Source organism: Nesoenas mayeri, assembly GCF_963082525.1.
Source record: "Nesoenas mayeri genome assembly, chromosome: 8".
Taxonomy (NCBI): domain Eukaryota; kingdom Metazoa; phylum Chordata; class Aves; order Columbiformes; family Columbidae; genus Nesoenas; species Nesoenas mayeri.
In genome coordinates, this window is record NC_137554.1 from 11,463,937 (window position 1) to 11,491,755 (window position 27,819).

Here is a 27,819-nt window from a genome sequence, read left to right on the forward strand (position 1 = left end):
TTACACACATGTTCTACTGTACTAATATATTAGGTACATTATATTAAAAAGATAAATTAAAAATATTTAGTGTTTATGTGATTTTTTTTCTTAGTTATGTTTGGTTTGTAATTAAAAAATGTTTTGTAATTTTTAAAATATTGATCTGTATTAAATATTTTCTTCCCACGCTCCACTTTGGAGGCCACTGATCTAGTTGAACCTCCCCCTCAAAACTCTTTATCCCTAATGGAGACTTCTGGTCTGCCAAGTTCCTGGGTCGAAGTTGGAAGTGAAGGTAACGCTGCCAGCGCTGTGGCGAGGGTCTGACACTGACCAGGCAACTAAGCAGACAGAGTAGACAAGACTTTCTACAAATAACTGAATCTTTAGATAAAGGAAACAAATTGCACCTAAATTCATAAATGACAGCTAAAGTGTGTCCAAAAATGCCAGCCTGGTATTTCAGGTAGCAGGCCCATGAGCTAGTGTTACCTCCAAAATATCTATTCTGCAATTAAATGCCACTTTGTATCTTGTACCTCTGCAGGTACCATAGCAGAATGTATATTTACAAATGCTCAGAATGGGGTATCGCCCTTTGAAATGTCTGGGGAAGTCCTCATATGTGAGCCTTGTCTGGATGCAGGCCCCAGGGTACGCTCTTTGGGAGGTCTGAGTAAATCATACAGTACTTGGCTAGGAAGGGGATTTGGGCTGAAAGGTAGTAATGTAAAGTGATGCTATTAGAATGTCTTGTTTCGCATCCACATCAAAGCAATTTAGGCGTGCCTTCATTTGTGCTTTATACATCATTAATAGCTATTTGTTCTTTAATAAAATATTACAGTTTGCATTTTGGACTCCCCACCTTGTCATCACCTGGACATACTCTCTGACTGGGTTAATGCAAGCTCAGGATCTCGTTTTGGAAACAGGAGGTGACAGAGGGGAAAGGCAATAATTAACTATCTGAATTTCATCTGTTCTATATAACCATATGTGCATTGCTAATAGTATGAACTGGTATGTTTGCCCCTTGACAAACTAATTCCAGCTTCTGTGACTGTATTGTCTTGATGACTTAAAGGCACAATGTCAGCGCTGCTACTGCTAAACTGATGAACCCTTCATTTGCAACCTACAAGCCAGCTAGAGGATAATCAGCTTCTGCCTCCAGACAGGAGGCTGAGTTCAGAAGACAGGGAGGCGGCCTCCTAGCACAGGTGAGTAGCAAGCCTGTAACGACTGTGTTTGCCCAAAGCTGTCACCACACTCAAGCGAACAGGAATACCGTTTGTGCAGATACAGCCTGCAAACAATAAGCTGCTTAAATAGACTAAGTATAGTTAGTTACCCAACAGTTAAAATGTGTACTAAATTCCATTAGGCCATCAAGTTACCTTGATCATTTGTGAACTAACTTGCATCTACACTAGTAGATTGTATCTACTTGTAAATGAACAGTAAGATAGCTAAAACCTAAGTTCCCCTGTAATTAATAAATGGAATATGTTAATTTTTTTACTATGAAGTACAAGTTGGTCAGGTTGGAGACAGAGTCAGTGATGTGCAAAGTTGTCCTCTTTTGTCTCTCAGAGAAACAGGATTAGTTGAACTGACAAAAGATAAGCAGGCAGATGGCACATCATGAAGGGCTAAGCACACTGTCAAAGCACGTAAGACAATCTGCCCTGGGGATGGTTTGGCTTGGCTCCCATTAGATGAGTAATTTAGAGCAGAAGATGGAAAAAATCAAAATATAAGGACAACAGAAAAATAATTGTTGAGGTTCTCAATTTTTCATATTCATAGTTGCTATGAGTGGGCACGAAATACACAGAATATTCTACGCTTTCTTCTGCAAAATGTTGGACAATGTGCATAAGTTATTTGCCTTGTACAAACACGTTTGCCACACATACGTAGAGAGCGTGGTTCTGGAGTACAAAGAAAGTGCTCCTTAAAAGAGGGTTTCTACTGCTTGCGTGGCAAACAGGACAGCTAAGGTAGTGCAGCTGGATGTGCAGAAATGCTGAGCCGGGGTGTGCAGCAACTTCACCATGCAAAAGCCATTCTGAACTGCTTGGTCTCCAGCACTATCATCATCTCAGCTCTGATATGGGATCCATATCTAATATTAGACGATGACATAGCTAAACCCTACAGGCTATTGCAAAGGATTTGCATCATTTACAAGTTTGACATGAAGCCACCTAGGTAGTTAGTGATGTATGAACTACAAATAGACCTAGTTCTATTCTTGTGGAAAAAAAAAAAAACAACACAGGTCTGCGGTTTGTACAAGAAATATGGCATAGCTTGGCCAAATACCTGCTTATAATAGAGCACATCATGGATCAAACCTTAATTCTCCGTATATTCTAGATGGCTGCTATCATTTTGTGAATGCTGTGCCTAATCTGTTGCTGGGCTTCCATCAGCCTCTCCTTAGAGGTAAGCGGAAGCTCGTGGTCAACTCTAGGATTTCCAACCTTGCCTTTCCAATTTTTCTTGGAGGATATTTTCTACTAGTTCATTCTAATTATTGGTTTATTAAGGAATTTGGTGACTGCTGTGACATAAAAAACAATGCTAGGTGCTTTGCTCATACCAAACTTTCTAACTTGTCTGTCTGTTTCACTGGTTTATCGAGGTGCATTTCAGGGAAAACCCTGCTGCAGTTAGGCTGATATTGCAAAGCCGTGAAGGCTTCTTCCCTACAAAAAAAAAAAAAAAGGTTATTTAGCACAAAGTCTGATGTATAAAAAATTAGCTGTATGCTAATCCTAGAGTTGGTGGTATGAGTAATCTGAGCATGAACGGAAGGCTCAGGCTTGGTGTAGGAATGATTCATATAATCCTACAGGAGTCTGTAGAGATTGGTGTCTTGACTGAATCATCAGCTTCTGATGTTGTTTCTTCTCTTCTTGCCCAAGAGAAGGAAGGAGCCTTAAACAGCGCAGTAGCCTGACAAAGCTCCTGGCCTTAAGTCTGTAGGGCTCACATTGCAACAACGAGCAGGGATGGTGAAACCAGCATTAATTCTGTCACTGCTTTCAACAGGACTAGGATTCAACATCAGTGTCTATATTTGTAAGTCTGGATTTAGAACAAGTAGGAGAAAGCATTTGGTATGTTACAAAAAAAAAGTCTACAAACTGTGTTCTGTGCACAGCAAAAAATTATACGTATTCTGTCTAAATGCAAGCTTATCAATTTTGGTTTTTGTTTAAATAGCTCATTAGTTTACACATCTTAGAATTAACAGATGCATGATGTCTTTGTATCAGCTTCTACTTGCACTGCTGGACAGAGAAAAAACAATTTCCTGGAAATTAAGTTCTAATCCTTCAAACTCATCTGGACCAAGAAGAAATTTTAGTAAAATTTGGCAAAATCCTCCCCCAAAAAAGGCAGGCAGTTGCACACAGGCCTATCTTATCAGCTGTGACTCTTGTGTGACCTCTACAAGTCTCAAACCTGCCTGTACCCTCCAGTATGAGAAGCAAGGGGTTTAGATCAAGGAGTAAAAGTGAGCAGGCTCTGCAGTGAGTTGGATCAGGACCTGTCAGGATTTGACACGCAAGCTCAATTCTACTTGTCAGCAACTACTCCATTCACATTTTGTTATCCCTCAGAACTAATAAACCGTAATTTTTCACCACTTGCATTTTTATCACATGTAAAATCCATCACTTAATATAGTTATGCTGCTTCTTACAATTTTGGATTACATGAACCATTCCCATTCTAAATTAGCCTTTACCCTTCATATCAGTCAGTTAATACAAAACAGGTGCTGACTGAAGCATTTCTTCTTATCCAGCATCTATGGCCCTGTATGTGGCTGCGACTCCTTGGCTTTTGCATGTGGTAATTTACATCCAATGGACAGGCATAAGAGTGTTCAGCTTCTAATGCCAGCCTTGGGTGGTTGAGATCTCAGTACTAAATAACTCTGGAACAGAGTAATAATAATCCAACTTGCCCTTCTGGTGTATTTCTCTATTAGAATAAGTTAAATTTTAAAAATCTGTATCTTTTAAGCAATATTAATAGAATGTAATAGCTAATATTGTAATACATGTTAAAAACCAGCTTAAATAGGTAACAGTAAAGCAGCAGTGAAAGAACGTATGGTCTTGGAAAATAGTGAATTGCAACTGCACAGCCACATGTCTAGAAGTCCCCTCACGGGTCAGTCGGTAGGTGCGACCAAGTACATGACTGGCGTAGTCAAAGCAAGCGCCTGCAGGGACCTCTAGCAGGGACCAGAGGTGAAGCTGTCCCATGTACCCCAGACGCGCGTTTGGCAATGACATTTTGAGTGAGTTTTGTGGCGTTTGGCAGCTCTGTCAGAGCACACAGCTGACAGCCCCGCTCCTTCGCTCTGGGGACGCTTTCTCCTTATTTCACCGCGAAATACTTGGGGGGAAGAGCTCTCCGCGGCCGAGCTGCTGGGCGCACCCCCGGCCGCAGCGCCGCCGCCCCCAAGCGCTGCCCGTGGCCTAGCGAGCCCGGGCCGCCGCTCGGGCGCAGCGCAGCCGGGGCCGCGGCAGACGGGCGGGGCGGGCGGCGCGGCGCTGTGCCGGGCGAGGGCCGCGGGGGGCCGCGGGGCGGGCGCGCCGCCGCTCCCGGTGCTGCCGCTCCCGGTGCCTCCGCTCGGGCGGCTCCTGGCGGCGGCGGCGCTCCGAGCCCCTCCCGGCCAGCGGGAACGGTGGCGGGGCCCGATGGCGAGACCTGGCGCTGCGTGCCCGCCGCCCGCCCGCCGGGTGATGGTGGCCGCCCGGGCGCTGCTGTTCTGGGCGCTGGTGTACAGCTACTGTGGGCTGTGCGCCTGCATCGCCGGGCTGCGGCTGCTCTGGAGCATCGGCCGGCGGCCGGGCGAGACCTTCCGCTGGGTGGTGCGGGAGAACCCCCCCGCCTGCCTCAACGATCCCTCCCTGGGCACCCACTGCTACGTCCGGATCAAGGTGAGGGCTCGGGCGGGGGCAGCGGGGGCGGCACCCCTGCGTGCATCCCCTCGCTGCACGGCACCCTGCGTGCATCCCTCCGGTGCGTGTGCAGGGCACCGTGCGTGCTCTCCTATGCATGCGTGTGCGCGGCTACTCGTGCATGCCTTCCTTTGCATGCTCGCACACCTGCGCGCATACATGTGCCTGCCTGCGCCAGCCCCGGGAAGCGGAGCCGTGCCCGGCCGGGCTCGCTGGGGTCCGCCGGGAGGGGCCGCAGGCCCGGCCCGGCGGCTACGGGAGAAGTGGTGCCCGGCGGGCCAGGGTTCGGGGAGCGGGTGAGGCGCTCCCCGGCCCTGGGTGTCCCGCGCCCGGCGTGCGGTACGTGCCCGTCGCTCCCCACCCCTGCCGTGCCCTCCCTGTTGTTTATGGTTTGCTCAGTTGCACCTGGGAGCCTCTTTCGTGCATCAGGCTCGCAGGGAAAACGTCGAGTAAAAACAGAAGCCCTGTCTCTAAGGTTTGTACAGTTAAAGCCACTAGTCAATTTTTATACGCATCTCAGATCTCTACCTGTTATCTGCTTCTTCACCTAATGCTCTAAATTAAGTTATATTGGCTTGATTTCTTTTGCAATTACAGGTGAACAAAGAACACACTGCCAGTTTTGTCAAGTGTAATTTGTAATGCAATGAGCACAAAGTTCTGAGGGATCTGTGCAGATGATTTTGTGCTAAGCAGTACTAAAATGAATTATTAAGCCTCATTACTTGCTTGGGTTTTTTTGTGTTTTGTTTTGGGTTTGGTTTTGGTTTGGTTTTTTTTTTATCTATCATTAGGAGGCATGTGCGTGTTTTTTTACTCATATGCCACATTCTTTTTTCCTACAGCACCAACCAGTAAATGGCTGGGTTGCTGGGGAAGTGCAGGGTGTGACTGTAATAAAAGGGTATTGGAGGGAAAATCAAATTGCTGTCAATACAACAGGATCATTCCTGTCAGGAAATATGAAACCCTCTTGCTGCTGGAGAGCAGCCGGCTAGTGTGTTACTTTCCCAACGCGTTTATCCTACAGATCTGTGCAGATTCAAGAAAACAAAAAAGTCTGTTTCAGAAAAGATGGCAACATCCTGTCTCTGGTTTGGGAGGCAGAAAAAAGGGATCAGAAAGGAACAACCGAAAAACTAGAGGACGGGCTTTGTTTGGGGCATGTGGCATTTAAACTGCTGCTGTACAAGTGGTGATTGAATATGAGTGAAGGGGACGTCCGTAGAAGCAATAAACAGATTAAAATAAAACATTGAAGGTAAATCCCTAGAGGACACTGAGAGACATGGGATGGAGGAGGGCTCACCCACTGCTCACTACATTGAGAAGAGAAACTGTGGAAGGAAACTGAGAAACTTCTGCTTTAAGTATAAAAGGATCAAAGGCAGAGTGGTATGGAGAATGGTAAAGATGATGTAATGGCCCTAAGATTTACTAGGAAGCGATCATTAAGTACTTAGAAACACATAGATACTTTTCTCTCTTTCATCATTATTGTTAGAGGAAAAATATCAGTGTAATTTTGAGCAGAAGTGAGCAAAAAGTCCCTAGTATATCCATAGCCAGTATAAAAACCCGCCAGATGTTTCCTTTTCAGAGCCTTTTCAAGAATCAAGACCTAAGTTAATGATTTTGTAGCTGATCAGTGACTTAGCAGTGCTGAAGTAGCTCAGACAATTTGAAGCATCTCTGGCAAGGAAAACTTTTTTCTATGCATTTGTGATCCTTAGCATAATAAAAGCTCTTGATGTATACCAAAGGCACAGGGTTTTCCTTCCCTCTTTAAAATAGCAGAGACAATGAGGGCTCTGACATCTGTCCAGGAGCTGTACAGCCTTTCTTCCTGCAGTTTCCTTCACATGACTTCTAAACAGTGTGTTGCATTTTGTGAGCTCTTTTCCAACTTCTGTATCCAGTTCTGTGCCAGAATTCAGTAAACCCTCTAGGTTGTAATTTCAGCTCATTTAAATTCTACTGGATTTGACCTTGAGTTGGTGTAAGCTTGTGTATATCTACTCCTTTCAATGGCATTTCAGTGCTCAGCCTCTGTGCTGCTAACAATAAGTAACTTGCTTGCTGGTAATTCTCGTAAGACCCATTTTCTTAGAAGGGGCATCAGAAATAGTGACTAAAACCAGGGTAGAATATAAGATTATAACATTAAGGTTTTCTTTTCTGAAGCAAGTCTGAAACTTTGAACAGTAAAATTAAGCAAAACCCACTTACTTTCTAGTTACTTAATTTTGATTGCTTTTGGTTCTTAAGAATCCATGCCGTCCTTTATTGTGCCAAAATGCAACGTGATGGTTTTAAATAGTTGTATCATCTTACAAACTAACTGAAAGACTGGAAATGCATTTAAAGTATACTGTGTCTTAAAGTCTTCCCATAAAGCGCATGGCAGGTGCCCGTGTGAATGCAAGGTGCTAGGTCTGACAATCTGCACTTCCCAGTCACCGTGCCAGGCAGTGCCCGTTCAGGGGTGAGCGTGCTCGTGGCTGAACTGGCAATAGTTACCACAGCCTGACCTGTGTTAAAGATGGTCCTCCTTTGAAGAAGCTGTGGCGGGATACTCAGCAGTGCCAGGTGTAGCATATACCTCATCTCAGAATCACAGAAGACTTCAGCTTCAAAACCTGACAATTCGAAATTATTTTCCTGGGGTGATACATAGTTTCTTAGAATATTGTCTGAAACCATATTCATTCTTAAATCCTAGTATAGCAGTTCTACACAGCAATAAAAACGCACTTTTTCTCGTTTCAGGATTCAGGGTTAAGATTCCACTATGTGGCTGCTGGAGAAAGGGGTAAACCACTCATGCTGCTGCTTCATGGCTTTCCAGAATTCTGGTAAAACTCCCCACATGCTTTTCTTGTATAAAAGAGAGTGCTTAAGACACCTGAGAGCGGTTGTCCCAGCTTAAGTATCCCCAGTGTGATCCATTTGATGTGTCTATGAGTGCTAACGGCAAGCTAACACAAACAGTCTTTTTTGCATTGTCAACCCATTTTTCCCCAAGTATGTACAATTTCTTCAAACTTTGGGGAGGAATTGCTCATTTTAATGAATTTCTTGTTTGAATAACATTTGTACTAATATGGCTAAACTTATGAATTATGGCAGAAGGTGTTAAAATGAGGATCCATTATATGTCAAGTGCAATATGGATTGCTGAATTTATTAAAAATACTATACATTAACTTTTAACTGGGAGAAGGGAAGAAGAACTATGAGTTCTATAGGCTACTGTGCAGCCTAATTTCAGAGTGCTATTCAGGGAAAAAGGTTCTATTATTAGTTCATCATAAGATGAATGATGAATCAAACCCAATCCTAAATGTTTGTTTATAACAATGAAAAGCAGTCATGTGTCTAATGATTTAACCAAATTGCTCTGGCTGTCATTGCCAAGTTTATCTAGTGAAGCATGACTTACAGATCTTACACCGAGAAAACAATAAGGGAATAGCGGTAGTGGTGATGCCAGTAATTTAGCAAGTTAAACGATCCTTTTCCTTTCTGTTATAAACTCAGATATGGAGCGAGGCTCCACTGTTGGAACTGTGGTCTTTCAAGCTGGACTCAGGTCATACCGTGATAAATTGACCCAGATAAAACAGAGGTCAGTTCTTTTCCCTTAGCAATTTCCTATAGATAATAACGGCCTTGAGGATGATGGTAGAAAGTCATACTTATTTTAAGAAAATTTTTAAAGAAGTAAATTGGACTAATCATTACTATTTAAAAGGATTAAAACTGTAAACTTTGATTTAAAAGACAGATGGGGGGGTTGCATATTCTATGCAAACATTATGCATACCTTGCATAATGCATTCTCTGACACAATAAGGCAGCTGAAACTACAGCTGATTTCCCCTACAGTGCGAATAGTAATGAAAAATTTTGCATTTTATGTATATCTTCTACTGAGGTCTGGTATATTATTTTCCAAAAGCAGAAAGCTATTCTTACAGTTTAGAATGGTGAGTCATGCTTTAAGTTACAGTTAATATATCGTATTATCTGGCCATTCAAAAGGAATGAATGAGAAACTGTTATATAGGTCATTTGGACCACCAGTAGCATAGTTTATATAACTGTTTTTAAAAAGACTACATGCCAATAGTCTATAAAATATTCATGCTACCAATGCTGACGTTGGTTTGTTAATTCAATCAGTGAAGATTTTTTTTTAATACAAGAATAGACATTGTCCTGAGAGCACAAGATAAAATAATCACAATTTAAGAGATATTTTAAAATATCACATTTCTGTCATTTGGCTTGGAAAAAAAAAAGGGGGGTATGATTCACAGTTACAGTTCTTAATTATCACAAATCCTCTGAATGTCTCAAGGTTATACATAGAACAACTATAACCAGACAATACTGACCACCTTAGTGAGTGAGGGAGACTGCCTGAAGATGAAAGATCACTTAAGAATATAACACACCAGAGCCATTAAGAGCTTTAGATGCCATAAGAACTTGAAAATTAATACCTATGTTGTGGAAAGACAATAATAAAATATTTGAAATTGGGCACAATGTGCCGGGTACCTATAAGACGTGTGTGTCAGCTACTAAATTTTGTACAAGCTGCCTTTCAGAAATAATGTGATCACAAAGTCACAAAATAGTTTCCAGTATTCAGCCTTATGAAAATAAAAGCATTCACCAACAACTCCAAGTTCTGCTTGCAAAGCAGTTCCCCAATAGTTAGATTTCATATCTAGTAAAAGGATTTCTTTGAATATAAAACCTACCCATTTGGTAGGTCAGCCATTTCGTGACTGATGGACTGTTGTGAAAACAGATGATGGGGATAGCAAGCAGGCATTTTCTGAAAACAAAAATAGATTATTTATTTATTTATGGGCCTCGTTGTTTCTTCTTACTGAAGTATACAGGATAGCTCCAACAGTTACCATGGCAAAATCAGCTTCCAAATCATTGTATAATGCCTTTAAAAATATCGTTCCTGGAGATCTCAGATAAATCTTGTATTTGCATTCTATGGCACTGAAATTAAAAGGTTCTGACTGTTCTGTTTATATGAATAGAAATTTCTATAATTAATGGATGTTACTGTAGTATTACTTATGTTCAAAATCTCTAATGGGCTGGAGACAAAGCTGAAGAGGAAGAGGCAATGGTCTGATACAGACACTGTTTGAATTAAGGTAGAATTCCGTGCATCACTGCTATGATTGTTGATGATCCAAATGTTTACATCGTTTAGCGCGATTGTTGAAATGAGCAGAAGTAGAAGCTAGATCCTGTCACAGAGGGATGTAGTTGTCTAGAAGGATCACAGATTTTGTATCTGTTTCTATTACAGTGTAAGGTGAGGCCATGCCTGTCTTCATCCTGGCTACTCTGAAATTTATTTGGTGTCAATAACAGTTGAAGGGCAGGTAGTTCTTACAGGATGAGACCCACCATTTTCTTATTATTTTTGCTTCATAACGCACATCTAACATAACACACGGAATGCGGAATAGCACAGGCCTTTGCCTGAGTTCTTAATTTTGTATGTATTTTAACGTGTGTAATGTTACCATTTTTTTTCCATAGAAACACAAGCAATGAAATACTTTGTGTAGTACCAACACATTCAGAGATTGTTCTGGAGCAATTCCGGGTTAAGAATAGAGACACAGATAAACGTGTACATAATATAAATCATATAAACTTCACTAAGTTAATTTGTTATTCATTGTATTTCTTTATTTGGTTTACTTAGTGTATGAATCATCTGACATCCCTTTTCTGAAAAGAAAAACCACATGCCTTGAGGCATGTTTCCCTACTTCATTAAAATGTGTGTGTGAGCAAGCCAGGGAGAAGAGAAAGCCTTTCAGACCTCACTTTCATGATGATACTATGGCTCCGAGGAGAAACCTGAATCGTCCTCTGTGTGCTGGGGTTCATGCCTGCTTCCAGGAACTGTTGAAACACCCGGGCTCTGGCCATGGCCCCTTTCTGGCAGCTGCACCCCCTTACTGGGGAATTCAAGACGGGAGCACGAGACTGCTGGAGTCACAAAGGACCATCAGCATTACCTCTGAGAGAAAAAAGAATCTCATTGCAAACAGAGCCGTACTCATTTACCCTCAGCTATTTGAGAGCAAAAGCATTGAGTGCATTTTGATATCATACTGCTTGACCTTATAACTCCAACTTTTTTTTCCCCTTTGTTAGGTATTCTTGGCGCCATCAATTGCGGGAATTTAAAAGTGAATATCGAGTGGTGGCCCTGGATTTGAGAGGTTATGGAGAAACAGATGCTCCTTCTCACAAAGAAAATTACAAGTTAGATTGCCTGATAACAGATATAAAGGATATTTTGGAATCTCTAGGTGCGTTAGTAGAAGACAAACTACTCAGCTCATAGGTGACTTGATTTTCTGGGAAAAATCCCATAAAGATGTAGTAATGATTTATTTTAAAACTGCATTTTAAAAAATATATACACGTTACAGATATGTATAGATATAAATCTAAGGATATTCACATTTCATGGAGTATTATCAATTAAAAAGGTTTGGTTTTTAATAATGATGTGTATGTCAGTATAAACAATAGGGAAAAAAGATTTTCCATAATGAGTTTAAAAATAATGTTCCCTATGTGCTGTCAAATCCAGCAGTACAAACCTATGGTCTTTTCCCTAATAAGGTCTTTGCTGACTCCTAACCATTGCACATAGAGGATAATCTTCTGAATTGGAGTCCAATAGCACTTCCAGACCAAATAGCTTAAATCAGGTGATATTTTTCTTGCACAAACAAGACAGAATAAATATTGTAGGCTTTATAAAGATGATGACAGTACATCTGCTGTATTAAAAAAAAAAAATCCCAAAATACTACTCCCACACAGTAGTCAGTTCTCAAGAGCTGAATCACTCTGTCTTAACAGCGAGAAGAACAGAAGGGAGAGTAGGGCCATATTGCTCCCTGTGGCAAATATATGGTGTAGCGGTCTAGAGCTGAAGCGGGTCTGCAAAATTTGCCCCTCCAGTTCAGTTTGCAGCCTCGCTGTTCTGGCGATAAATTGTGACACCTAGTGAATGGTATTTCCCTTCCATACCAATAGCAAGACAAGGGATTACACTGTTATTCACGGAATCGTTTACATTCCCTGGATATTCCATGAGTAGGGAAACAACTTACTGCATTTCACATGAAGAAATAGTAAAGCAGTGATTCAAGTTATAAGGTTTGAATTTACATCTTGCTTTGCTTGTGATGTTTGAATATTGTCAAAAAGATTGGGCGGGCAGTCCCCACACTGTGTTTATATTTTCCAACCTTGGCTGGCTGTGTTAATCTCCATGGTAATGCCATGGTTATGCCTGAGAAGTGCTCTCATCATAATTCAATTTCATAAGGATTTACAATTTTTTTGAAAAAGTATTTCTGGGGCTTGTTATCTTTGTTTGTTCTAACTGCAAGTTAAATTCTTCTGGAGAACTTGATTATCAAAAGCGCTCCAAAAGATTTCTATTCAGGAGGGGTTATAAGGTGCTTTGACAACTGTGTTCAATTTTATGTAACAATTCTAAACAGTTTGGCTTTTATGCCTTTCATTTGTAGTATATATGCTCAGCATTACAATCCTCAAAGAGGGGTGTGATGGTATCTAACACTATAGTATGTATTCCAGCAGTGGCTGAAGGAGGAATGGTTAGGCTTTCAAAAACACAGTCATGATTTTTCTCCCCCCTTATATGCTGTTAAATTACCATTTTTATTGATGGAAGAAGTATGTGAGTGCCAAGAACTTTAAAAATTGCCATCAAAACAGCATATGGAGAAAAGCTACAGGCCTGCTAAGTATATAAATGCGTGTATTTATGTGTGTATATATACGCTATATATATGGCTTTTAAGTATAACACCCTCTTTTTACATAATGAGGATGTTCAGCGCTTAGATAACCTCCCCTATTCAGAAAAATTCTTAAGGCTGGTTTTGTTTAAGAGGGGCTCAGGAGATTGCTTGCTCTTTCTGTCTGCCATTTCAAACTCCAAACCCACTAGACATGATGAATGTACATACATTAATTATAATGACTGCAAGTTGAACTGTACATCTAACCCTACATTGGCAAACATGTGAGTAGGGTGGCCTTTTGGATACCAAGGAACTTTAGTTTGGTGTTGAGATAATACAGCTGAAGTGTAATTGAAGTCCAGTTAAAGTTGTTAATTGTTTAACTATAGTAGTGCACTATTTTCTTCTGGCCATTAGTAATGGAAGCAGTGCAGTATTAAATAGTTAGATTAATAAATGTGCTGGACCACCTATTTTTCCCAATGATGATTTTACTGTCTGTGATAATTTGTACGGATACAAATTCCACTGAAATAAAAGCACAAATCTGTGTTTATGTGGTAGGATACAACAAGTGTGTGTTGATTGGCCATGACTGGGGAGGAATGATCGCTTGGTTAGTGGCAATATGTTACCCTGAAATGGTGACTAAGCTGATTGTGGTTAATTTCCCTCATCCTTCTGTGTTCACAGGTGAGTTATCTGCATGTTCATTAAGATTTTGTTAGCTTTGAGGTTGCTAAAGGAGAATAAGCTACTTGCCCCTTTAGATGTTCAGTAGGTAAGCTGCCAGTACTCAGTGCCATCTGGACTGTGTTTTATGAAGCAGTAAGGTATCAAGTATTTGACTTCTGGAAATAATTTATTGTAAGAAGTGGGAGTGCTTGCAACCAACCTTACTGACATTTTTCTTAATCCTTGAAGGTCTGCAAACATAATTTTCATACACATTAATCTGTTTTATAACACTTTGGCAGGATAAAATGCCCTGAACAGGAGTGTCTATTGCATTATGCCTAGGTTAAGGCCTCACTGCATTATTAAATCTGCATAAAACAGCCTTTGTATAAATGTGAATCAGACATTAGAATTTAATGCCGATTTAGGTGACAAGTGACAATTTATGATCTTGTACAATATTCATTGGAACAAGACAGCCTTTGCAGACTACTTACCAGAGGCTCAGGAATGTGTAGTAGTGAGCTGAAACAGGGATTTAGGTGCACTAGCACCATTTGTTGTGTGACAGGCTTTGAGCTTGCAAAACATTTCACAGGGATTTGGTCAACATTCAGTAATTCAACTGAAAGTAGTATCTCACTAACTTTAATTTCTTCATTTGCTGACCTTACCCTGTTTCCATTAAAAAGTCACCCCATTTCCCCAGAAATAGTTAAGAATATTCAGTACAGCTTTAATTTTCATTTCAGTTCAATGTAAATCTCACCTTTTACCGCCATGGAACTTGAACCATTCACACATGTTCTCACAGTGTTCTTGGGCACCTTTCTAAGATATTAAAGAACATTTTGCCAGGTAGTTAAGCCTCACTTACCCAAGGAAAGGTCCGTTCACCATCACCTGAGCAAGCAGGAGCTTTTTGCAGCATTTTCACTAAGAGCAGGAGCCAGGCTGTATAGAAGACAAATACGTTTTATTATAATATTTCTTATTATTTGTTGGCTTATTTATTAAAGTACAAAATCTGTTCTGTAGCTTGATAAAGTCTCCCTAGATCAACTGTGTTCTACTGTGGATTAAATGAAAATACACAGTTTATAAATTGTGCAGAAAAGTGAAGTGAGAAGTGTTGATGGTCCATCAAGAGAAAATACAATAGGTGACACAATTAAGCATATATAAGATATGAAAGCTTAGAAGATAGCTGATACTTCAGTTTACTTTGTTTTAAAACCCATTTTTATTCACTGTCAGAATGAATGTTTTAGAGATTATCTTCTATGTGGAGAGCACAATTTGTGTTCCTGAATTTGCTTGTGTAAAGGACAGGTTCTAGGCTTCTTGGCACCTGTGTATATTCTGTGGTTGCTTCAAGGAAGTGACATATTTGAATGTCAATGTTGGCTCTTGCAACTCACTGGAGATACAAAATGACAATTAAAAAAAAAATAAGATTAATGCAAATTTGGCTATAACATTTTCCTTTTATATATGCTACCACGGCATTGAAAAGTGACACTCTGTAATCTTCATTACGGTTCTTGAAATTGCCAAGAAGATAACTGTTAGAAAAATTCTGTACTTTTGTGAACAGGATTGATGCTCTCTTTAGAATGTAAATGGATTATAATCTACAGACTGCTGTTTGATGAGAGAAAGACTTGAAGACTTGTATTTATGCCTCTTATTCCAGAGCTGAAAAAAAATGCTTTAGACTAGCTAACAAACAGATCTCAAAGTGAAAACCTATCGCGAGATTGAACTCTCCAATGTCGCTGCCCTCACCTAATCTTTGGCAGGCTTCTGGTGTGCTGACTGTTTCTATTAACACATGTAAAACAAGTACATTTTAATGGCCCTATCATATACTTACTCCTGAAACAATAATCATCTTTTGTCACATAGCATGCTCTAACGTAATATTTTTAAAACATTCCTTTAAGTTTAAAAAATAGTAATATTAACAGTAATTTTGTTTGAGTCATCAGTTTTCATTTTTAATTCATGGGCATTTTTGTTTCAGAATACATTCTACGACATCCATCACAATTGATTAAATCTGGTTACTACTTCTTTTTCCAAATGCCATGGTTTCCTGAATTCATGTTTACAGTAAATGATTTCAAGGTGAGCAAAATGAGTGCTCTTGTTTATATATTTAACTGTGAGTGACGGAAGAATTACCACCTATGTTGATCCCTTCTGATGTAGTTATAATTACTGGAAAAAATACGGAGCTTTCTGATTTTTCTGCTTAAGCTTTATATATTTTTATAAAGTAGGCTGTAAGTACATAGAGTCTATGAGATTAACTCTTGTTTTTGCATTTCTGGGAGGCGTTCAGGTACATACTTTTAACATCCAGCACTACAGTGCATTATTCCACCTAGACAGGCAGCTAGCTGTTTGTACTTGTACCCACGCCAGTGGGACACTGTGGTGCCTGGGGAACTCCCACTGACTTATCTGATGTTCCTGTGTGTGGCGGGACATCCTCTTGTCCCTCAGAGCCCGCCGCAGGGTGGGCAGCCCGGGAGTTCGGGCATCAGATACAGCCAGGTGATTCATTTTGCCTGAGGAACCAACAAGGCCAACACCTTGTGTAGCCTTCAAAAATAAGTACAAGCATATGAAAGGGAAAAGCAGGTGCAGGCATCCATCCTCCTCCAGGGATACAGCCCAGGGCAGCAGGCTGGGGAGGTTCTGGATGGTTCTGCCTCGCGCCCTGTCGCTGCAGGAGCGCAGCCCAAAGCAGAGCCTGTGTCTGTGCTGGGCATCCCTGACACCCCCAGCTGCTCAGAGCTGAGAGACGTGCTAATACTGCTATTTGCCTGTTCTTGAGTATTCTGAAGTCAGTTATACCAGAAATAAGCTTGCCATATGCTTTATACATAACTCTCTAAAAAAGCATTTAAACCATTCATTGTACTCTAAACAAAGTATAAGTAGATTTTAGAAAAATATGTCCTGTTGAAGGAGAGAAAAAACATTTTCTAGTAATCTTATATGGTGGCTTTTTGTTCTTCCTTTTGTAGGTTCTGAAAAGTTTATTTACCAGCCAGGCCACTGGAATTGGAAGGAAAGGCTGCAGATTAACAGCAGAGGATATTGAAGCTTATCTCTATGTCTTTTCACAACCTGGAGCATTAACTGGACCCATTAATCATTACAGAAATATCTTCAGGTGAGTGGAACATGCCGAAACAAGGTAAGATATTCTAGAGACCCCTGGAGGCCAAATCTGCTATTGCACCTTCTGCTGCTAAAGCTGAAGGAAAAAACCGAGGCCTGTTTCTGAAGTCTCAGCAGGTAAGAGAGGCGCTCAGTGCCAGGTGGCGTGATGCAAAGTGAATTGTCTGTGATATCCACACAGCCAGTGACACAGCCAGCCTGCAGAGAAGGAAAATCTTTGTTTCCAAATCTAATAAAGCAAAGACCATTCCTCATTCACAGAACCCATGGCAATCACAAAAATCCATCTCTGAATAACACTTACAAAATTAACATGAATTATTTCCATTACAGTTCATATTTAAAAATAAGCTCTTATTATTAGATAATACTACTAGATAATATCACACCCAAGTAAGTTACCCTCATTTGTAATTTTAAAGAACCATGTCTGACTTCAATTTTATTGTGTTTGGGCTGTTTTTTATAAAAAGGTGGGCTAGGTTTTTTGTAACTAAGCCTAAATCCAGCCCTAACTTGGGGGTTTTTGTTCCTGCATTGGTCTCATCAAACCCACTGGTAGCAGTAAGCACATATGACAGGGCACATGCACAAACTAAAACCGAGAAATAGTATCATAGTAGGAAATTTTTTTACAAGATGAATATTTATTTTCTCCGTCAGTTTTCTAATGGTTTTAACTTTCCTGAAAGGAGTTGGCTTGGCCTTGGGGACTGATGCCACCTTAACAGGGCCAGAAGGTTTTTAACTCTGCATATACTCTACTTTTGACTTACAGCCCTAACTTAAAGGACTAAACCAGGAGGAGTGGAATTAAACTCTTTTTTTTCTGTTACTGCTTCCAGTCTTCAACCGTGCTAAATCTCCTGCATGCATCTCTAACACAAGGCCAGATTCCCAATATTCTTTTAAAATCACAATTCTCTTCCTTCCCTAAACTCACACAGCCAATTTTTGAAGTGGATTAACTTCTCAAATTGAGTGCCACCTTTACTGCTCTTTCTATGCCTTCCTTGCTGTTGCTGTCAGGAGAGCAGTCGGCAGGGAAATACTGGGAGGAAAAGGGGATCTGAGGTAGGTGCTGACTTGTACAGGCCAAGAGACAAAACTGGAATGGGAAAGCAGAGAGGTGGTATATCCTTTTCTAAATAATGTAACACCAAGCACAGACACCAATGGGGAATAAATGAGATGGCTGTGCTGGTACGAATATACTTATTTAAAGCCATGCAGAGTGGAGGTGAGATCAGCAGGGCTGTCCATGGGCAGTGGGGAGCTGGGGGCTGCTGGCCAGGGCGGGAGAACCCTGAGCACCCTGAGCCTTGTTCTTCCATTGTCTCAGCACCACGCGGCAATGAGTGTGCACGTTAACCAGGCGCTTCTCTGACAATAACAGTGAAACGCCTGTGACAGCTGATAGCAGAATCGCTGTGGCATTCAGATGAGATTTAAATATACACAACTCTTATATTAACTACTGTTTCAGACCTTTTCAGGCTAAAAAAAGCCTAGTATCAATTATTAATCAGAAATTATCTTCACAGCTCTTTGTGTATGTTTGTGCATTGTTTGCTTTATTTGTCTAATGAAGGTATATCTGTACTGAATTCAGAGAATATTGTTTTAGGTGGTATCAGCCACAGTGCAGCCAACTTTGGACTGGAAAGAAAAGATTGTGGTCTTCATTCAGTTCTTGCCACCAGTTCTGATGGTCATATGTTATGGGATGTGAATTATTCAATATTAAAACTGGACTGAAATTTTCACTTCCCCTCATATAAGCTCCTGAGCAGCACTTAGATGCTAATGACTTTTATTCACTGTGACTCCCAGTGGGCTGGCACTGGTGACCTGCGTGTTAAAGGTTTCCAGCTCATTACTATCCACCTGGAGTTTCAGTCTTCAGAGCTTAATTGTCCTGGAAATTTATTTCCAAAGAGATGATTGAAATCACCTACTTCATCCATCCATTACCAACACATCCTTGTATAAATAGCACAGCAGTTGTTCCCTTCACTATACTTCAGATACAAAAAATGTTGGAATAAAACTCATAAAGTTTTTGTATCATGCTTGGTTAAGAGAGATAGGTAAGCAGTTGAAGCTTGAATTTCTTCTGCTGTGCCATTTTTTAGAAAATGAGATTACTTCTCTTATAGCAGTTAAGAAGCACTTCAGTATTGGTTTACTGTAATAATAGTGCTGTAGGAAGGTTTGAGTCTGTTTTTCGAAGACTTAAACTTCACAAGTGGAACTTCCCTTTCTAAATGTGAAATCTACGCGATGATCCTTGTTAAAGGAGATTTGTAGAAACTTGAGGCATGATATAATGTCCCATATTCCAGACTGAAAAGAAATATAGTGCAGCTCATAGGCAATGAAAAATGACAGGTTGTTTATCTATGCAGTGTGCATAAAAACCCAGTGGAGTTTTCCTAAGTGAGGCTACAAATCTTGCAAAGCACTTAGACATGAAAGAAAAATATTAAACCCTACAGTAGTGAAAAAATAGACATATAAATAGTGAAGAGATCCAGAATACTGGATTTAAAAGCTAAAGCGATTAGTCTAAATGCACTGAATCAGATCATCAGATTACCAGTTTTTACAACTGATACTATGGATAAGCTACGGTTCAGTGAGGGAGGTCAGGTTGGTTGAAAAATGAGATTTTAAATCCACTGCTAGGAAAGCCATTTTAAGAATTTTCCTACTTCATCAATCAAAATGAAATTAAATTATTACTTAAACTGACCTTTAATATTTATTGACATTATGTATAAGTAAAGAGGAAGAATGTCTTCAAAGTCTTCATTTCTTTATTTTAAACTAATACATGCCATCTTCTTTGTCTTTCCCTTTTCACAAAGCATAGTGTCTTAACTAACTCCTAAGTTTCAACCCAGCACTTAAGTTTGGCATAAAAATCTGTTCAGAAACAAAACATGTTTGAGCATTAATATAATAAGATTTGTATTGGATCAGATGGAATCTGTTTTAAATTGCCACAGCTAGGCTGTTATGATATGTGGCTAAGATTAAGCAATTCAGGTATAAATTAGGTAAATTTTTTAGTAGGTTTCTGGTGGGTTTATACAGTTTATGTTGAAATAGTCTTTCATATCTAGCTACTTGTATCTTTCCTAATGTCTACCTTTAAGATGAGAAAATACTTATAAAATATTCAATTTAAAGTAATCTATTAAGAAAAAGTAGTAAGCTTTTACTGAAAGTTTAAATAGGTAATTGGGGTGGTATAATTTTTATTAACATTTTACTTTCTAAGGGCTTTTCTTGAAGTATTCTTCAGATGTCTTGTAATGCATTTCTCTTTAAATGCTTTCTGGACAGCCAAAGCTCTGGGTTGTGATGTTGCAGTTCTAAAGAGATTATGACTCCAGGAAAGGCAAATTTTTAAGGAAGTTTGCTTTCAGTGTATACAGATGTAGGTGTGTAAGTCCAAGGCCTTCAAAAACCTACTGCAGCTCTTTGTAAATGGAATTCTGTGGTACTTTGAATGTTAACATGAATTTCATAGATGAGTGAATGTAACTAAATTCAGTTCAACATTTTAGACATCAATGTTCTAGAGAGTATCTTTTCTACAAATATTTTTATTTTTAGCTATACTACACAATTTAACTTTGAGTAGGTCTGAAACACTCTAGCTGGGATCTTCCATAGTGACCAAAGATCGCAGCCTGCCATTTCCTGGCCAACCATTTTTTTGGGAAGGCAGTTTGTCGGCTCAGGTAGCTCAGTGCCTTGAACACTGTAGTCTAAATGTGATTCAAAGCACGGTACTTCATTAAAGCCTACTCCCAGTAAATAATACAGGTGCAGAAATTTTTCCATAGAATTCATCAACCAAGGGAAAGCCCCTGACCTACAAAATTCTGGCCACATTCCCTTTTACAGAGGTCATGGGGCTCCTGAGCTGTGCATCACACTGAAGCATCGTTCATGTTCCAAAAACAAGACCTGCTGCAATCAACTGCTGATTACAGACATCTTACAGTAAAAGTATCTTCTAACAATTTTACCATCCTTAAAAACAATCAAAGGACTTCATCACAGGAGTGTTTTCTTGGTATTGTAGAAGATATCTTGGAACCTAGAAAGCTTGCAATGAGATCCACTGTGTCGATTTCAAAAGTTGGCTGAAATCTGTCTTGGTGACGTTTTGTTAAAATAAGACCTAACTAAGTGTGTTTTATTTTTAAAGCTGCCTACCTTTGCAGCACCATGAAGTCATCATGCCAACTCTGCTGCTATGGGGAGAGAGAGATGTGTTCATGGAAGTTGAGATGGCAGAAATTACACGGATTTATGTTAAAAATCATTTCAGATTAACTATCTTGTCTGAAGCCAGTCATTGGCTCCAGCAGGATCAACCCGACATAGTGAACAAGTTGATATGGACCTTTCTAAAGGAAGAGACAACAAGGAAAAGAGAATGACTGTTTGTATATGTTTTGAGGGGTCTACATAAAAGCTCCTGAGATTTAAAAATTGTTATCAGGGCCATATTTCCAGCCTGCCTTCTATTTTGAGCTCTGTTAGAGGAAAGTGTTTTCAATGTACTGTACATTTGGACACTAATGTTACTGCTAAAAGAAGTAAGTATGAGAATATCTGATACTAACATTGGTTTTACCTGTATAATTGTATTTTGCACATAAAAACACCTGCCTTAAGACATATATGTATTTGTACAGAAAGAAAACCATGGAAAGTTGCTTAGTTTTGTTTTCTCCCTTGCTTTACAGTTTTAATGTGTGGTGCCTTTTACAAATTTATAATGAAACAATAGAGTGGTGCCATACTGAAGGAAGTTTGAGTTTTCGTTCTTGATTAGCCTGACTTTTTTTAATGTATTTTACCATTAAACAGTAACTAACTCTTTTTATTATATATATTTTAGCATACTGAATGACCGAAAAACTTCTGGGCACATTTCTAGTCTCCAAGTGAATAATGATCTTGTTGTATTGTTGAATGCAGCTGCTTTGTGCGACGTGTTTTCTTTCTTGACTAAAAAATGGGAAACCTGTACACTCAACATGTCTGAACAAGAAAAATGGAAAATTAAGATGTAACATGTATCAAAGCCACCTCTGTCTAATAAAATACAACTTACACTACTCCCTCTATCTGACTTCCTACAGAGAGATTTCTTATTGAAGCTAAGGATTGAGTCTGAGTAGCTGAAGTGTCTGTCCACTGTGCAGCCTTCTTCGTGCTGTGATTGTTGTAGTGTCTTGGAAATAATGCCTCATTGTTGGCATTATCCTTCCTGTGTTAGCTGCCAACTTCTTGTGTTTACAGGAGGAAGAGACACCATGATTATGGAAACAGAGGGTAGAATTAACTTGCAAGTGATGGCAGGGGAGAAGAAAACTGTAGGACAACCACAAAGAAAAAAGCAGCACAAAGCACAAGTTCCCAGAAGAGGTGAGTCACCTGCCTACACTATTTCCAAAGTCTCACTCTGCACCTGCAGAGCAAGTGCAGTGCCCTGGGAACAGGTGAGTGCTGACAAGGACCCATCAGGGGAGGCAGTGGAGCCAGGTGGGCCTGAACCAACTGACCACACCAAGTAGATGACAGCTGACAGTTACTGAGGAGTCCCAGCAAGTCCCATTGTACTGCCTGGCTCATCTAATTTGAGCCAGGGTCTCCTGAACAGGTCATCCCCACGGTGAAGTGGCCGGGGCTGTCTCAGCCAGGTATGAGCTAGAGGCTGCAATCTGCTTCCTCTCATGCAGTTCACAAAATCTGAGCAACAGTCCCCTCAGTACTGTGGTAATGGTCTTGATCTCATCCTTTCCATCTGTGGATATGATACCTGGCTTTCAAGGATAGTTTCCCCTTGAAAATTGTCAGCATTTATCAACTCAAATGGTTATATGCTGCTTGTACTTGGAAGCTGGAAAGGCTCCTCCCTGACCCGAAAAAGTGTTGTAGAGTGACTGTTATCACCTTTGCAGCAGTTCAGTTCCTTGTCAAGAAAGCTGGCACTGGGCAGTTTGTTTTTTCCTGAGGAGCACCCACTCCCAGGGGCCTTCTGGCCGCCAGCCCGGCAGTGCAGAGCTGCCTGCCACGGCCCCGGCGCTCCTGTCCTCTGTGAGGAGTGCAGCAGCTGGACGTGTAACGGGCAATGACCGACAGCCAGACTCCGATTTTAAAACAGCTGGCGCCGCTGTCCTAGGCAGGGCAGGCACCGACTACGTACGATCGTTACTCTCCCTTTCGGATGGAGCGGCACGGACGGACGGGCCGGCACCGGGGCTCGCCCTGCGACCGGCAGAGGGCGCTCCCTCGGCGGCAGCCGGCGCTGGGCGGTACCGCCCCCTGCCGCAGGGGAGGGCGGTGGAGAGGGCCGGGCCTTCCCAGCCCCGCCGGGGGGCCCGCGGGGAAGGGCGGGGCAAGGAGGAGCGCCGCTGGCCCTTATTGGTGGAGGCCACTGCTGGGCACGCCCCCTGCGCGGGAGCGGGGCCGCCCGCAGCCGCTCCGCGGGGACCCGGTGTCTCGGTGTGCGCCCAGCGCCGCGGTCACGGGGCTGCCTGTGCCGTAAGGAAAGCGCCGCTGGCGGCGACGCGCGCTGTCGCGGTTGTTTCGTGAGTACGGCGGGGCGCCCCTTGGCGGCGTCGGGAAGGGACCGTCCGTCGGTCCCCGCCCCGCGTCCCTGGCGGCACATGGCGCGCTGCGGCGCTGCGCCGAAGGGCCCCGGCCCGGCGGCGGTGGAGCGGCAGCGGCTGAAGGAGGCGCTGGCCGAGCAGCTTCGGCAGGACCTCGGCAGGTGGGCGCCGGGCGGTCGGGGCGCGGCTCCCCGCGGGGAGGCGGCGGTAACGGTCCGTTCTCGCAGGTTGCTGGCGGAGGGGACGCGCTCCGACGTGACCATCCGTGTGGGCGACGCGGAGTTATGGGCGCACCGGGCGGTGCTGCTGGCGCGGGCGCCGCGGCTCTTCGCCGAGCTGGGCAGGGGGCGACCGGCCCGGGAGGTGCTGCGGCTGGACGGCGTGGGGCCCGCGGAGCTCCGGCGATTCCTGCGGTGAGTGCGCGGTGCGCGGGGGCGCCGGGGCAGCGGGCACCAAGCTCGGGCTGAGGGGCCGGCACAAGCGCTGCCGCTCCCGTGGCCTTCCTCTTCTGTTTTTCCTGGTGTTAACACCTGTTCTAAAGCTTTCCTATTCAAAACAGCATCTACACAGCCTTCCTGCAGCGTCTGCAGAGAACTTTCCTGTAACTTACTTATTTTCCTCTGCCCCGTCCCTCTGCCGACAGCAGCACGTGGCTATACTCTCCACCGTAGCGTGGTTTCGTATGGTATGTAAAGGCTTTGTAATAGAACAAGGGAAAAAGCAGCAAAAATCCCAAATGTATCCTTTTAAATTGTCTGTGCTTGCTAATACCCGTGTTAGCAGGATTACCTGATAAAAACCAAAGAAGAAAATCTACTCTAGTGTCATGTTAAAAAAGAGTCACAGATCGGGAAACCTAGGAAGACTTCATCAAGTTAGATAAAGATGAATCACGTTAGAAACTGTGTGGTCATCACTGAAGTCCTAGAGACCAAGGGCTGGGCAGAAAACAGCACAGCTTTCCCACAGAACCGGGATCCCAGAGTGAGGTGCTGCACCATCGGTGCAGCGTGGGGGCTGGCTCCTCCCTGGGAATGGTGCACGGGTCGGCATGTTCTCCTGTATCTGACATCTCACTTGTCTTGCTCCCGAACCTTTGGTGAGTACAACAGAGGTGTTGGCTAGTGCCCCCACCAGACCTTGCAATCCTCCTTGCCCGAGTGCCCCTATTGCTTCTTTCAAAGAACTGGGCAGTGCTTCCTTTTCTCTAGCGGAGCTGTGGTGGTGCCATCTGCTTTCTATGAAACAGGGCTGATGTTGGAGCCCATCAGCACTTTGCGGCACTCACAGGAGCATAGTGGTGGCACTCTGGGATTTTGGATGAATTTGGGATGTACGTAGAAATGTACGCCCTTGCAAGCTCTTGAGAGTGCTGGCAAGAGGAAGGGGTGCCCAAAATATAACCTATGCTGACCTTTCTCTCTTGGTTTCATTCATTCTCTCCTTAAATTTGTACATAATGTAGCAAGTGGCTATAAAAATAAGTATTAAAGATACTGAAAATTATAGTAACTATGAAAGAAAACTTTAACTGAGAATAATATCTAAAAGACAGAATCATTGTGGAACAGGCTGATAAACTGGCATTTGTTGGGTTACTGTCAAAGTCTGGCAGAAGCATTAGCAAAACAAGTGGTAAGAAGCAAAACAGGATGGGTTTTGTCGTGTAGTTTTCTGAACTTGATTATTACTTCCATTTTGTTAATTTGCTTCACATTCATGTAAGTGGTAGCACAGCAGATTTTCATGCAGAAGCATGATAACACAAATTTAAAAGTTTGCAAATGAATTTAATTAGGAAACAATTATTGGGAATAATTATTTATTTATCTACTGTTATACAATTTATTTTTTTCTTACATAAGCACTTAATATGCCTACAGTTCACTGATACTTGCTTTCGATTTTGCCTGTGTTTGCTGGAGGCAGGTAATGATCCCCAGACTCCTACATGTTCTCCAAAAAGCATGGTATTGAAAAACACCTTTAAATTCTAAACAGCTCATCTAACTGCAAACCTCCTGTCTGTTCAGTGTGAGTTTAGATTCTTCAAATGAACCTCCCCCTATATTCTAGGCTGTGTATGAAGTGCATTTGGTAAGAAGGCTGTTTATTCTTAACTTAGGGGATTCAAGCAGCACTGAAGACTAAGCTAGCAAATGTTGTGAAAATGTGTCACAGAACGCAGTGGAGTTTGACCACAGTGAACTATTTTGGACCAAGGAAGGATGCAGCTTTGGTTGAAAAGAGCCTAATTTACTTGTTGGACTGATGACTTCTGCTAACATCAGTGGCTACTGAATCTTGGTCGTTACTTACTGCTAAGATGCAAATTAATTAGATTTTCACAAATCCAAACCAGTGCCTTAAATTACTGCTTGAGGTTGCCTGAAAGCTCTCCTAGTTCTTGGAGTGTGTGAATTGTGATGAGTTGTAACAAAGACCTGTAGCTGCAGTTGAGCTCCTGAGATAAAGTTGTAGTCTTCTACAGAAGTTCTAAGTTTTCTGCTTATAAATACTGTTTCTCTGTAGAGCAGAAGTGGAATACTAATATAGTTATGAAGACTTCATCAAAGCTCTAACAAAATCTCATTCCTTTTCCTGTTTGTGTCCAGCTTTTATTTTAGCTTCCCAAGTGAAAGTGATCTTTCCTTGGGGATTTAGGGATTATTTTTTTTTCTCACAAGCTTTATCTGGCATGCATCTCAGTGAGACAGTACTTCCTTTGGGCCTCTGTCTCTCTTAATCAGGAGAGATATAGGCTACATGTCAGTTGTGTGCTGACGGCTCTGCAGCGCCTCTTACCAGTATTCTGAGCATTTCTGAACAGGATGGAGGACGTGATGAACTTCATGCTGATCTTTCTGGATAGCCTCAGCATGACATAGGTGACTGAGCACTGCTGTGTTTCCCTCCCTGTACTTGCACTGTCACAGGACACCAACATGAAGCTGCTGGTCACCAGGAAGAACAGCATGCATATTGTAGACACCATTAACCCGACGTTTTTATCCCATGAAGCTAAGGTAATACTGACTCTGCCCTCTTGACACCCTTCTGTCGCTCTTCGTAACACAACTAGAAAACGGTCAACAATTGCAAGTGTGTCGATGGCAGGAGGTGCCTGCTCAAGCAGGGTTCTGCAGTCTGCCATGAGAAGTGAACAACGTAGCATCCCTGAAGGACAGCAGTCTGTAACAGATCATTAGATCATCAATATCTTGCCTTTTGAGAGGCAAACTGATTTTTACCCTTGTGGTCAGAAAAACACAGCTTTAGGAATAAAAATCTAGGTATTATTGTCTCCTGATATTTATATTAAAGGGATCTGATCTAAGGAAGGACAGAGAAGGACCTAATGACAGTCAGATCCAGTTAAAAACCAATAAATATGGATCAAATACAAAGGAATACAGTTGTCATTGTGACGTTTACTGCCATGGGGGTTAATTTGCAGCACCAGCAGTTGATTGAAAGTAGACCAGCCAAGGCTTCGACCATGTTATGTTTGAATAGTTCTGTATCAGGAAGGAGAAAGATGCTACATCTAGCTTAAGAGCAGATAAAAACATCCTTGAAAGTAAACTCCTAGACAGCATGATGACAGTAACTTCTTTCTGTAGACTATATGCACACCTTTCCTTTGTAGAATAAGCTTTAGGTGGTAGCAACTGCTATTAATAAAACAGATACCCTGTAGCATTGTTCCAGTTTCATCTGTCACTTAGTCACAGCTCTAGCAATCCCATTGTTGCTCGTGTCTGTCACAATCTTTCTTCTTGGCAGCGCAAAAAAAAAAAAAAGCCAAGACAGAAGGTGGGTTACCTGTTAAAATTACATGAATTCAGACTGACACTACAGAACATGATGGCTTAGCTCTATTTTCAGCTTGACCTTCTTTTGCATGTGAGGTTTACATAAAGCAGTTGCACCAAATACAACACAACTTGTTTGCAAATATTTGTTCTTTAAATATAATTCCCAGTTACAGTTCCATAACATTGGGTTACAAAGTAGCGAAAAAGGGAAACATTTTGTTAAGCAACTTGTGCATGAGATTATTTTTACTGATGGCTAGATTGTTGTAGTCCTCACTGGATACTGGCTATTTTGGAGGAAACAAAGGTGACTTCTGCTCGTGTATGCTGAATCCTTTATGCTTGTGCCTCAGCAGTCTTACCCTTAATATCAGCTTCTGCAATCCCCTCCAGTGGATAATGATTGCAGACTATTTCAGAAGAATAGCATGGCTCACATGTTCTTGAAATTTTGTGGGTTACACAGTTTACTCCGATATGATCCTTCCTTTTTATCCTCTTATCACTCATGCCTGTTGATGTGGTGTACCCTACCATGCAAGGAGTATCTTCACTGCCTCATGTAACTTGAAAACAATCTAACTGCAAAAAGGGGCTTTCTGTGGCACTTCTGAGTGCATTTAATGGCTCAACAACTATTCCTTGTATTAAGACATAAGGGAAT

The 27,819-nt window shown here is 41.8% G+C and overlaps 2 protein-coding genes across 3 annotated transcripts in view; both read left to right on the forward strand.

Moving 5' to 3' along the window:
* Window positions 1–4,712: 4,712 nt before the first annotated feature.
* Window positions 4,713–21,156, forward strand: EPHX4 (epoxide hydrolase 4; the record flags this gene model as incomplete). Its single annotated transcript, XM_080348735.1, has 7 exons — window positions 4,713–4,955; window positions 7,746–7,831; window positions 11,187–11,344; window positions 13,388–13,516; window positions 15,528–15,631; window positions 16,540–16,688; window positions 20,922–21,156. 7 exons carry the CDS (start codon window positions 4,713–4,715, stop codon window positions 21,154–21,156), a joined length of 1,104 nt encoding a protein of 367 aa, XP_080204861.1.
* Window positions 21,157–23,279: 2,123 nt separating this feature from the next.
* The window catches only part of BTBD8 (BTB domain containing 8), a 35,398-nt gene continuing 30,858 nt past the window's right edge, over window positions 23,280–27,819 (forward strand). The window contains exons 1-2 of one of the 2 annotated variants that reach the window (XM_080348826.1): window positions 23,280–23,498; window positions 23,565–23,750. In XM_080348826.1, coding sequence (XP_080204952.1) covers window positions 23,395–23,498; window positions 23,565–23,750 — 290 coding nt within the window. In that variant the 5' untranslated portion in view covers window positions 23,280–23,394. Of the gene's footprint in view, window positions 23,499–23,564; window positions 23,751–26,332; window positions 26,364–27,819 lie in introns of those variants that run through there. The other variant, XM_080348828.1, reaches the window with a different exon arrangement.